Here is a 13,066-nt window from a genome sequence, read left to right as displayed (position 1 = left end):
TGGCTGTTTGACAATGGTAAGATTTAGGCTTCTCATGAGATGAGTTGTCTCATGTTTGATGAATTTTTAGGTAAGAGTGGTGGAGGTTTAAGAAGTTATAGTGGTGGCGGTGCGACTGGGTCATGAGACTTAGACATGGGATATTTGTGGACTTATTTTCTTTCTTGTCCAATGAGTTTTGAGGAACTGATTCAGTGGTTTGTTTGATGAGTTCTTGAGGTTCTAATTTGTTGATGAGTTTGAAGTGGCTATGGTGCTGGTATGGCTTTTAGGGATGGAAAGAATTGGATATGGGGTTTTTTAATTATTTTTTTATTTGATTGATTTTAGGAATTTGGGTTCTAGGAATTTGAGAATTTTTTGTCTCCAAAAAACTTGTCATAGGTAGGGTATTTTTGGAAGCTCAACAAGAAATTAAGGGTAAACTAGTCGCACCACTCTTTTTGTGATTATCTTTAGTTTGATTTTTAAATTGTGCCAAAGGTTAAAAGTTTGAGGTAGTTGATTGCTGTAATTCAAAGTTTAGGATGTAAAGTCTGATTCTTGAATAGTTGGTGGGTGCAAACTGCAATTAACCCTAAAATCTATTATCATAAAGCATGTCATCAATGATAAATACAAATAAATTTTACCAAATTAAAACATTTCTCTTCAAAATTATGCTATTTAAATTTGAACAATGGAATTTCAGTATATTTAAATACTACTATAATTACAATAGCACTATACATTATTTTACAATCCATCATTAGCAACAAAATTAATAATAATTAGAAAAGCTCACTAAAACTAATAAAAATTCATAGAATGACTTAAAGAGAAACAACAAATTATTCCAAAAGTTAAAAACTTTAACTCAAATGACATGAAAAGAACCTTCAAGTTATCCAAATTTAACAGAAAGACAAAAATATTGATACTGCTATGAAATAAAAGTGCTATTGGGACAAAAAAAAATGCTTTTATTGTTTGTGAATTAGTGTTGATTAGAGCGAGTCAATTAATTTTCTAAAAATTTTAAGCAAAAAAAACTAAAAAATCACGTTCACGCGTATAACACTTGATCTGTTACTAGTTTAAAAAAAAAAGCTCACTATAAATCATAAAATTTATGTTGGATTTTTTAATTCATTTTTCACATTTGTTACCGTGTAAAATCTAAATCAATAGCCATGTTTATTAATAAACAATATACAATACGTGATTTAAAAAAAGTTAAGTGGACTAACATAACAAAATAATGGTTTTACCACAAATACAACTTACTGACAAAGAAAAAGTACGCTCTTCTACACAACAATTATCATATTATTTAGGTAATATTATATTTATATATATATAATAATATATTATATTATAGGATAAAATACAGTAAAACCCGTGTGGTTTGTTATGACACACAAACACATCTACATAACCCTCTTGTACTTTGAATTTCTTTGGGAAGTGGATGGAAACTATCTTTATTGATTAAAAATCATCAAATTTCGATACTATCCTTACTTTAAAACACTAAAAATCAAATGTCGGGCTCAATTAAAAGTTAGTTCAGAGTTCAATTAAAATTTAAAAACTTTCTTATTTTTTTTTTTTTACAAAAAGTAAGGAACTCAATTGAAATTCAAAAAGATGAGTCATCTTTTTCTCCATTCCAAGCGTTCAACAAATTAGAACACCGAATAGTTTCTTCTTTTTCTCTTTTTTTTTTTTCATTTTTTGCCTCGTCCTTTCAATTTTCCTTTCTTTTTTCTTCAATCCGTCGATCCAGCCAACACCACACCACCCTACCACTGCCGTCACTGTGTTGTCATCGCCATGTTGTAGCTGGTGTCGTCTCCATGTTCATCGTTCCATTATCGCTGTGTCTAAATCTAAATTCATGTATTTTCATGTAAAATTGATGATGCGTAACAATATAACCACTCTTAAAGATCGTTGTAGTACTAATTTTACAAAATTTGGTTAAGACTTTAGGATACAAAGAGGGTTAGATAGATCTGATTGCGAGCCTCTTTTTACAAATTTTTGCCCATTTTTTTGGCCAAATTGGACACTGGAATCAACATCTACACGACAAATCTTCTTTGGGATGTACATTTGATGAAGTTTTAATGATAAGCAATGGTGGCTGACATGATGGTGGTAGCGGTGGTTGTGCAGTTCCATTCTAGTTTCGGGTTTGCTGAAACAGGAAAAGGGAAAAAATTAACAAAGAAAAGAAGAAAAGAAAAAGAAGAAAAAAGTTTTGCCGAAAGTAAAATATCAGAAACAAAGAAAACTTTGGTTTGCTGTACAGCAAGGAAAAAAAGAACAAAAAAAGGAAAAGAAAAAGAGAGAAGGAAAATAGAAAGAAAGTTAAAAAAGGAAAGAAAATGCTGCAGTTTCTGGCTTCTTGTTTGAAAGCAAGAGAGAAGGAATATTAAAAAAAGAAAAATGGCAGATTCTGAAGAAAAATTATTTTGGGACAAAACATATTCTGGCGATCAATCATATACTTATGTGTTAGGTGAGTGTCATTCACTCTCCGTTTAATAATTGATTGTTCAAAACCACAGCTTATTGACGATCTAGCAAAGTCTGTGCACTAAGGTCATATTCCTCCACTGCAGCATTCCATGCTCTAACGAGTTATGAAGAAGTTGAAAGTCTGGAACTAGGCGAGCAGCTCAGGGGTTCTCTGCTTCATCGATCTCCCCTTCCGACAGTTGATGCTGCTTTAGCTGAGTTGATTATTTAATTATACTAGGGGGAAGTACCCGCGCATCGCGCGGGTGTTTGATGCCTGTAACTAAAGAAAATTTTTTAGTGGTTGAAGTGAATATTATTTTCATATTGACCAAGTTATTTTTTATCAAGAACCTATCGGTACATATCATCAATATTTTTGCCAGGTGAGCAAGTGATTGAAGATAAGAGTAAAATAACAACGCATATTAAGTAATATTAACAAAATTGTTGTAGATAATAATGCATATTAGCCGAATCCTACTTAATATAAGTAGAAGGAAATGCATGGATAATGGAGTAGTTTAGAGGGCATTAGCCTAATCCTGAAAGCCGAAAAGGGAAAAACGGAAGAATGTGAAAGAGGAGGTATCGGAACAACCATAACCGATACTTAGACATTAAATCATCAACATACCTATGTTTTTTGCTGTTTAATTGAGATGTAAATAATGATATTCAAAGTTATGGGATTCAGACATAGAACTCATGCATTGGTATTATTATGAGTTGTTTCAGACAGTTGAATGAATAGCTGCAACATCTCTTTATTTTAATTGCACTATGACACCATTTCAATAATTACACCAACACATATGCTCATATAAGTTGTACCCAATGCACTAACGATTGCAAAATAATCCCTCATTCCAAAAATACCTAGATATCCTTATATTATATAAGAATGAGTTTTGGTCAATTTTGTCAAATGCTACTATATGATAACATCTAACAATCATTTCATTTGGTGCAATAGCTAATAAATTAAGTAGGCAAAGATTTTACAAATTCTTAGAAATTGAAGTTATTAACTTGTATAAATTAAGATCCTTTTTAAACTACTTTGGGAGCTTTGTTTTTGTTAAAATTGTAATAAAGTATTTACAAGGATCTTCAAATGATAAGAATATGTTTGTCCATATAATTTTTTGGTAGTACTAAATTTGCTATAGTTTCAGTCAATTGGTGATAAAACAACTCCAACTTCAATCGAATTTTGGAACTATTTATGTGGCATAATTTGTGGTGCAATACTGATAAAGTATGTATCTAAATTTAGGTTGAATTCTAATGTTTTGTTAAGGAAGTTAGGAATGAAAGCTTTAATGAATTCTATTCAACCATTATAGACTACTCGATTACTATAAGTTTAGCAGAATATAAGAGAAAATAAACATATTATCAAACATAAGATTAAGACAAGCTATAAGTTTTATAGCAGCAGATCAAACTATCAAAATCAATTATCACATGATCGCATAAATGAATCAACTTTATCACCATAGCAAATCAGCAGTACAAAGGTCAAACGACCACCAAATGGATCAAATATTCCTAGAAATCGGACAATCATATATATAACCAAATACATAAATGAACAAACTTTATCACCAAACCAAATCAGTATCACTAAATACACACTAACACCAAAATCAATTCCAGAACTAACGACATGTATATCAAAAGAATTTAAAAGATTCAGCAGAAAGGATAAACTTTTGGTTACCTTATTCCAAATGTTCCCTGCAAAACTTTTCCTTGCACACATGAGGTTGACATTGTTAATGTATTAGTATTACCTAATTAAATATATTAACATGTGCACAAAATGCAGTTATACATGTATCATAGGTTATTTGCAAATTATGACAAATTTCAATGTAAAAAATACAGTTTCAACATACCTTGGCTTGGAGATTCTGATTAGGAGATGTAACACACTTCCAATGAATCCTGTTCCTACCACAAATACAAGTAAAGCAAAAAAAAAATTCAAAAAGTTAAGTCAATTGATTGTTATGATTTGTCTTCAAATGGATGAAAGATGGTTCCAAATAACAATATCTTTGTTGAGCAAACCAAAAAACTAAGAAAAGGGGATGAACTGTTGGCCAACACTTGATGCTATAAGTTTTTTAATAATTAGCATTAATTTTGTCTTAACCATCCTGGTTCTAGAATGGTTGGGAGTGGTAAAGATAGCTAAAAAGATAATCTTTTAACTTAGACCTTAAACCAAAATACATGAAGTTGAAGCAACAGAATTTGAATAGTAACACCTATCTAGCCAACTTCGTGCAATTATCCCTAATAATTGTGTCTAATAAATCATTTGTAGTAAACCTTTGCAGTAAATGAAATTTAGCCAGCCGAGAAGTCTAGAAGTCTAATTAGTTACATCAAATCAATGTTCTCCAACCTTTAATTTGCAACTCACTAAAAAGACCAGTACAACAAACTCACATTCCTAAAATACCCCTCTCTCATTAATTTCTTTCACTAATTACCTACTAAACCACATTCTCCCCAATTTAATTAGAGACTAAGGACGTTTAAATAATTACAACCACACAAAAGCTATTATCACTTATACCCACAACTAAAAAGACAACCAAAATAATCATCATTTCCAAAATACCCATAAAAAGACACAACCCCATTTCTGAAAATGTATGACAAAAGAATTCACCATAAGTTGTAGTTTGTGTTGTACCTACCATATAAACTTTAAATGTACAAATATGAGGATATCTCTGTAAACATACCTAAACACATGCTGTTATGAGTTGTACCAAAAGCTTTAAAAAAGCTACATATTATTTCATATTTCCAAAATGCCCCTACCCATACGGTTGAAATTCAAAGCCCTCTTTGACTAAAACTCATTCTTATATAGTATAAGGAATTGGTAGCTAAGAGATATTCCGGTAATTACACCAGCACACAAGCATACATGGATCGTACAAAATGCAAAAACGGTTGTACACTCATAACACATTCCATCAATACCTAGGTGGCTCATCAATGACAACTTTAAATGTATTATAATGGGGAATTATTGGTAGTTAAGGGATATTCCAGTAATTACACCAACACACAAGCATATGTGGGTTGTACAACATACAAAAACGGTTGCACACTCATAACACATTCCATCAATACCCAAATGGATCATCAATGAGAACTTTAAATGTATTAAAATGGGGTCATTTCAGTAAACATATCCAAATACAAGCTTTGTTAAGTTGTACATAAAGCTTTTAAGCTAATGCATAATATTAAGGATTCCCAAAATAACCCCACCCTTGCGGTTGAAATCTTTGCCCTAAATTCATTCTTATATAGTATAAGGATATTATTTTTTAAATGGGTGGCGGGGCGGGCCTCTTTTCTAAACTGGGGAAAAAAATTCCCTCTTGCCCCATTAGCCCCACGCTGGACAGGTGCCCCAATTGCCATCCCTAATTTTTGATAAATTAGATAGGAATCAAATTTGAGTTTTGTCCAAAACCCTCCAAGTTACTAGGGAATTGAGGAATTTCAAATTTTTAAATATAATTTCAAAATTTCAATTTCGATAATAATACTCTAAATAATAATTATGGAGTTTATTCCAATTCTCCATTCCGAAACTCTCTTACCAAACGCCACCTATATTATTGAATAGGCAGGATATTGTACCAAGAGAAGGGGAGGATTGGGTGAGAGTATTGTTTTAAGCCCCCACCCCATCTAAAGTGACTGACGGGAGAACAATTTCTCTCACCCCATATATCTCTCGACAGCATTTGTTCCCGTCTCCATTCCTACTTCAGCCATCTTGTAAACCATTATGTGCCTTTTTCTTGGGGGTAAATTACCTTTTACTCTCCTTTGATTTAGTGTATTACTACGCAGCCTCCTTATGATTTAAAAACCTATAGATAATCTCCTCCTGACTTGGGTTTTGTCCAAAACCCTCCATCGTATCACAACTCAACTAACTTGCATGAATTCAGCACAAAATTGAATAGACTCTACCTGAAATCTTTCTACACAATTGTATTTTTCTTAGGTTCATTTGGAAAGTGCAATTAGGTGGTGGTTTTAGAGAGAGGATTAGTTTTGGTTTTTTTGCAATTGTCAATTTCAGTTGCATTATTGACACAATAAAGATAGCAAATTTTGTTTGAATTCAAAATTCTGCTGATCTTCTCAATTTAATAACGTACCCAACTTCTCGTTTGAGTTGCTTTTTGACCACTTTTAATTAATTCAAAGATGCCTCCGTAATATAACCACAACACTAGCTTAGATTTTGTTTAAATTACACTCAAGGGTGTGTGCATGAAGACTTGTCCACTGCCCTTGCAGATACCCCGTCCACATTTAGCATCAATACTCCTATGTTCTTATCCTCTTCCTCTTCTTGTGATGCTTTGTAAAAGGAGTTACTTTTGTCCGGAATACTGGCAGACTACCTTCATGACTGGGATGATGGTCAGTGCGTGAAGTTGCTTAACAAATTGTTACAAGGCTCTATCAGACAATGGAATTGTAATAGTCGTTGGCGCGATTCTCCCCGTGTAGAGGTGTACGCGAGCCAAGCTACTCGCGAGCTACTCGCGAGTAGCTTGGTCAACGACTTGGCTCGAACTCGGGTTGACCACCCGAGTTCGAGCCGAGTTTCGAGTAGCTCGAATGAAAATCGAGTCGAGTTTCGAGTCAAAAATCCCCGGCTCGAGGCTCGTCGAGCCGGGGTTATTTAAATAATATATTTATAATTTAAATAATATATATATTATAATTATAAAATGACCATTATGGGTATAAGTTATATGGAATTTACAAAATACCTTTCGTTATCGAGCCTTATCGAATCGAGTTTCGAGCTTAGAGCGAGTACATCGAGTCGAGTTTCGAGTATAAATTTTTTTGACTCGATCGAGCTCGAGCCTAGGGATATATGAGTCGAGTCGAGCTCGAGTATAGCACTACTCGAGCTCGACTCGGCTCGATTACATCTCTATCCCCGTGATTCCTGATACTATTGCACGCGTCAAGCTGATCTTATAATGATGAATCAATATCGGGGAGGGAAAGAGAGATCTGGACCGGAGTTTCTTGCCGTGGCTACTGGAGCTGTGTTTAAAGGTATAAGTGTAGAATGTTTTGTATGTAACTTGTGGGTCATAGAGTTCTATTAAGTAGATGACTAATTCATGGTGCGCATCGTACTTTAAAACCTTGACGTTGTATGTTGATTGTTTGTTAGTTGTAGCGACATCTACAACCAGGGGGAAAAAATCTGGTGGGTTTTGGAAGTAACATTGACCTCGTAAGAATATGGTTATAAATTGTTCTGTTTCGGAATATAAAAACTGTCATTGACAACCAAGTCTACTAACCTAGTGTCAAGAACGCAAACTGAAAAGTAGTACAAGAACGCAAGCTCATGCATGTATAGCGGGTTGCCATCGCTTGTAGTTGCCTGTGGACATCCGTTTAACCTGGGTGTGGTTTCCATGCAATTGCACGCAGCCATGACAAGGGATTTATCCAACTACACTAATACAATTTTTTAAGGGATATATATATATATATATATATGGATAGATCTTTAGGGAAATTACATTATTCAGATATATACGTATGTCTATGATGTAGCCCATTAAAATCATTTTGACTCAAGGTTAGATGTGCTAACAGAAAAAGAAAGATTATGTTCACTTACAGAGCTAAATGGGTTTAAAAATTTCAGAGTAACAAAAAGAGGAAGGATTACAATATACAGCAAGATAAAAGAGAAGATCAATGGAGTCTGAATAAACCCCTCCATTAGCATCTTTCTACTCCAGTGTACTTTCAGCTGGTCCCAATTATGTCCTCGTAGGTGTCTTTGATCTTTTTAACCAGGGCTTCCCTGAAATTTCATAAGCCAAGACAAAGCAATTTATAGTCATACAGCAGGGAATTCTGTTAGACCTAAGTTGCAGGAGAGACCATACCTGTCTGGCTTAAAAACGAGGTTTTTGTACACGAAATACTGCAGTCAAAGACAAAAGAGCGCGGGAAGTTTAGTTCATTCTGTTGCTACCCGGATAGATTTTACATAGTATATGCCTTATTGTAAAAGACCAGCCAAGCAGATGATTGATTGATTTTCAGCAGGCGGTGTACTAGTGTTAAGTATTAACAGTAGTTGTAGACTTTAATCCCGAGAAAGGAGGACAATTCGGGCTATAAATGCTCAATCTCAGGAAGAGTGGCGGATAAAGAATTCGACTTACAGTAGTGTAACCGATGCCCACAAGCTCAAGTACACCGGGAATCAATGGAAGCCTGTCAATTGCCTGCAACAACTCGCAAGCCATATCCATTTTGCCCACAAATAATTTGAGTTATTCGGATGAGTTTTCAAATAGCGTGATTCATCGATTAATATAGATTTCAAATACCACTAGTAGTATACATGCTAGAAAAGTCCTCACCGAAACCAATCCAGTGGATCCGCAAAGCGCAACAAGGAGAGCTAACGCCAGAGAACTGACAGCATACTTGTCTTCAACCTTGTCCCACTGAAGAACGAAAAGAAGAATAATGCAGCGGCAAATTGAGAGCGTCTTGGAAGCTTAAGTAAGAGGACAACTTATTTGGACAAAATCAGCAGGCCATGTATATAACATAACAAGGATAAATCCTTACAGCTTCTTGGATTGTTTTGACAATTTCCGGAAGCTCAGTGGCTGCAACCTCAGATGGTGCCTCTCCGGTAGCCATAGCCACAACATTCCGGGCAATCTTTCTGCCTGAGAAAAACAGGCAAGTGACAGCAGAAATGAGTAGATATCTGATTGATTAAGATGCTAAAACTGAGATATATGGCTAACTCCAAAAAAAGACAGATAATTTAAGTATAGTAAGCAAAAGAGTGGAAGACGGATTAAAAGCTTAGCTACTCACAATAGGCAGTTGTCTTTGCAGCGCGACATTGAGACTGAAGAGGCGGAGCCAGTGCGGGTAAGGTCACACATTGGGATGCCGGATTTGATGGCTGGCGAGAAGCCTTGGCTTCGATGAGGGTGGAAGAAGCGGAGAGAGAAAGTGGGGTGGAAGTGGTAGTTGAGGCCATTGCTTCTTCCCTCTGATCAACCCCTCGAGACTCGGACGAGAGAAGAATGAACTTGAGAGAGCTTAGAGGATGCTTTTTGTTGATGCTTTATTCCTCCACCCCCCTTCACCTCCGGAAATTCACTCAATGGGGATTGGCGGGTCTGATATTTTCCTCCGCCTAGGAAAATCAAAAGCACTCTCCAAGTGAAGGCAGGGCGGTTGCTGGACGACCACTCGTTCGCTGATCCATCTGGATAGTGCAGTGCTGACATGGCTGTTGGATAGCCATCTTATGCGTTTTATTGGATGGGAGGACGCCAGAGTCTGGCTGGCATGGGGACGGTTTTGGTTTTCCATTTGTTGATGACACGGAAAGTATAATTTAAAGAAAAAAGTCACTCGAACTATTTTCTTAATTTGAATCAAAAATTCAAAAAATGAGATAAAACTTTTAAGTTTATTGGTGAAATCCAACAAAGTTTGATAAAAATAATAAAAGGCTGTTAAATTTTTTTTTAAAGTATGCCTATTTATAAGCTACATCAAATTTTCCAAAATAAAAGAAGAAAAAATAGCATAAAAATTTAAAAAACGGTGATTTTGTTTTAGGCAGAAAACTCTTTGATATAAGGTGTGGGCACACCATATGGAAAGAAGTCTTCGATCAACTGGACAGACTTTTCGACATGAGTTGTGGGCATGTTGTAACAAAGAAAGTCTTTTGGACTGTAGTTTCAACTATTCAATTATGTTATTAACTTACTTCGTGCGACTGTTCGCGCGATCATTCTTGCCCCAGAAATTATCCTCAACTTGCTTTACATCAGTCCCACCCACCTGCTGAAAACTCATCCTCGAGTTAGCAGGTATATCTAGATACAGAGGCAGATTCAATGAACGGTATCGGGACAAGTTTGCAAGATTGAAGGTTCGAGAAATGCCTAGTGATTCAGGTAAGGAGCAAATTATCCGGCTGGCTATTAAACTTTTGCAATCGGGGAGTTTTGGTCACTCAACTATTAAAAGTCTGGTTTTGGCCACTATAATGTATAAAATTAAGACTCGAGGCTATTCTGTTAGATTTAGTCGTTAAATTCATCGATCTGTCTGTCCGCGCGATTTCCAAGACAAAACGCAGGGTCAATTTAGGAAGTTAAAAATAGCACTTGCACCTTTTCTTCCTCTCCTATGCATCTGTTCTTCGTCTTCCTTTTGTTTTTGCTTAAACCCAAACATCAAACATTTGAGAAATGAACAAAAACGGCTCTTGGTGATTCCTGGAACCACTCACAACACCATTGCCGGTGGGAAGGAGTCACTTGTGGTACTCGACACCAAAGGGTCATTGCCTTGACTCTGAGGAGTAAGCAGTTGTCTGGAGCTATATCTCCTCAGGTCGGAAATCTAATGCCTTGCTTGGATTGCTGTTTTCCGTAGAAAAATTTCGTCATTTTCCGTGAACATATTTCCCTATTACCTTTTTTCCTCACATACATCAAATCGCTACAGTAATTTTTCCATGAAAAATGACGGAAAATGCAATCCAAACGGGACCTAAGCTTCATGAGGTTCATCCAATTTGGGGAGAATCAATTCCATGGTGGGATTCCCCAAGAATTCGGTCGCCTCCTCATGCTAAGAGTCTTGAACTTGTCGAGTAATGCACTCGGTGGAAAAATCCTAGAAAATCTGAGCTACTGCGCAGAAATGATAGCTATTGACCTAACCAGTAACAAGCTAGAAGGGAAGATTCCAATCGATCAGCTAAGCAATTTGAAGAAGCTTAAAGGATTATATTTTACCAAAAACAATCTGACGGGAGAGATTCCCTCTCCCATTGGGAACTTATCATCATCATTGATCGGACTCGGCATTGACTTCAACAATCTGGAGGGAAGTTTGCCTCTGGAGATGGGGCTTTTGAAAAGATTGGTTCAATTATTTCTCGAATGAACGGGGATTCAATCCACTGAGGCGTCTCTCAAAATGGATATGAAGGCTCAGACTTCTTGCTATCTTCCCAAGCCAGTTAGTGCTAAAAAGAGCCCCTGAGTGCAGACCAATCCCCAGGGGACTAAGCGCATTCAGTTATCTTTCAAAGAGCCTATTCTAAAAGCAACCTATTTGAATTTGAAAACAGCTTCTTCTAGGAATGACTATTCTGCAGCGGTAATTGCAAGGAGAAAGGGAGCACCGCTTACTCAAGCACTAGTACCGTCTAAGCATCCCACAGCTGATGAAATAGTACCGGCAACTGGTGGAGCTTCTAGGATCAGATCTGCAGCTCCTTCTGTAACAGCTTAGGGTGGATTGGTTTGAATAGCCCTATTGACCAGGAGAGTCAGCATTACCGCAGCTTTGACTCTGTTGCAGGAAGGACTACTTGGAGTTCCATACCATGACTTCCATGGCAATCTCCCAATTGACGTGGATCTCACCCTACCAAATCTGAAACTATTAGTTGTTAGGAAACAATTTCTCTGGAAACTTTCCCACTTCAATCACCAATGCTTCTGGGCTTGAGGAACTTGCCCTAAAGAAGAAGATGTATGTTGAACTTCCTAAATTGACCCTACCTTTAGTTTTGGAAATTGCCCGATCAGACAGACCGGGCAACTTAACGATTAAATCTAACAGAATGGCCTTGAGTCTCAATTTTATACATTTTAATGGTCAAAACCAGACTTTTAATAATTGAGTGACCAAAACTCGACGATTGCAAAAGTTTAGTGGCCAGCCAGATAATTTGCTCTTCAGGTAAGTCCACCATATAGGCATTCAAATTAATGTGATGTAGAATTTTGTCGGGACCATATTTTCGTGGTTGTAGCTTGCCATAAGTACCAACTGGGAAGCGCTCGCGTCTCAAGTACACCATCACCATATCACCTACCTCGATCATGGTCGTTCGACGATGCTTATCAGCTGCTACTTTGAACTTATTATTCATCGATTCCAGCTTCTGCCTGACAACTTCTTGAATATCTTGCACATCCTTGGCCATATTACCAGCTGCTACACTGTATCCTGAAACTATCTTGAAACATTAAATAACTTGGCCAACTCAACCGCGTGACACGGAAGTTTCAAATAAATCACTGAGAATGGTGACCTCTCAATGGAACTATTAGGGAAAGCAATTTTCGACACGACCTGAAAATGCGATACGAATTTAACACGAAATTAATGGGTTTGGATTGAGATTTCACGAGTTCGGATTAGAATCGGATCGAACCCGATGAACCCGAAAAGAAAACAGGTCAAATTCGGATCAACCTGTGGTTGACCTAATAACCCGTTTACGAATTAAAAAAAAATTAATAAATATAAAAAATATTTTATCCAACTAAACTAAGTTATTCTTTTTTTTCCAAAGGTATTAACCACTTAATCCTAAATGAATTTGTTTAACTTGTGTGAAATTGGAATTATTATATTTGGACAAATGATGTATTACATTATTTTCTAC

At 36.2% G+C, this 13,066-nt stretch overlaps 1 protein-coding gene across 1 annotated transcript; it reads right to left on the bottom strand.

The window, feature by feature from the left end:
* Positions 1-8,148: 8,148 nt before the first annotated feature.
* On the bottom strand, positions 8,149-9,868 carry LOC113728229 (protein CURVATURE THYLAKOID 1B, chloroplastic). Its single transcript, XM_027252790.2, has 6 exons — positions 9,448-9,868; positions 9,190-9,293; positions 8,976-9,062; positions 8,775-8,837; positions 8,493-8,530; positions 8,149-8,407 (listed from the first exon to the last, which is right to left on the bottom strand). Exons 1-6 carry the CDS (start codon positions 9,614-9,616, stop codon positions 8,350-8,352), a joined length of 519 nt encoding a protein of 172 aa, XP_027108591.1. The 5' UTR covers positions 9,617-9,868; the 3' UTR covers positions 8,149-8,349.
* Between the last annotated feature and the right edge of the window lie 3,198 nt (positions 9,869-13,066).

Source organism: Coffea arabica, chromosome 2e (genome assembly GCF_036785885.1).
Source record: "Coffea arabica cultivar ET-39 chromosome 2e, Coffea Arabica ET-39 HiFi, whole genome shotgun sequence".
Taxonomy (NCBI): domain Eukaryota; kingdom Viridiplantae; phylum Streptophyta; class Magnoliopsida; order Gentianales; family Rubiaceae; genus Coffea; species Coffea arabica.
This window is presented reverse-complemented; position numbering and strand designations above follow the sequence as displayed.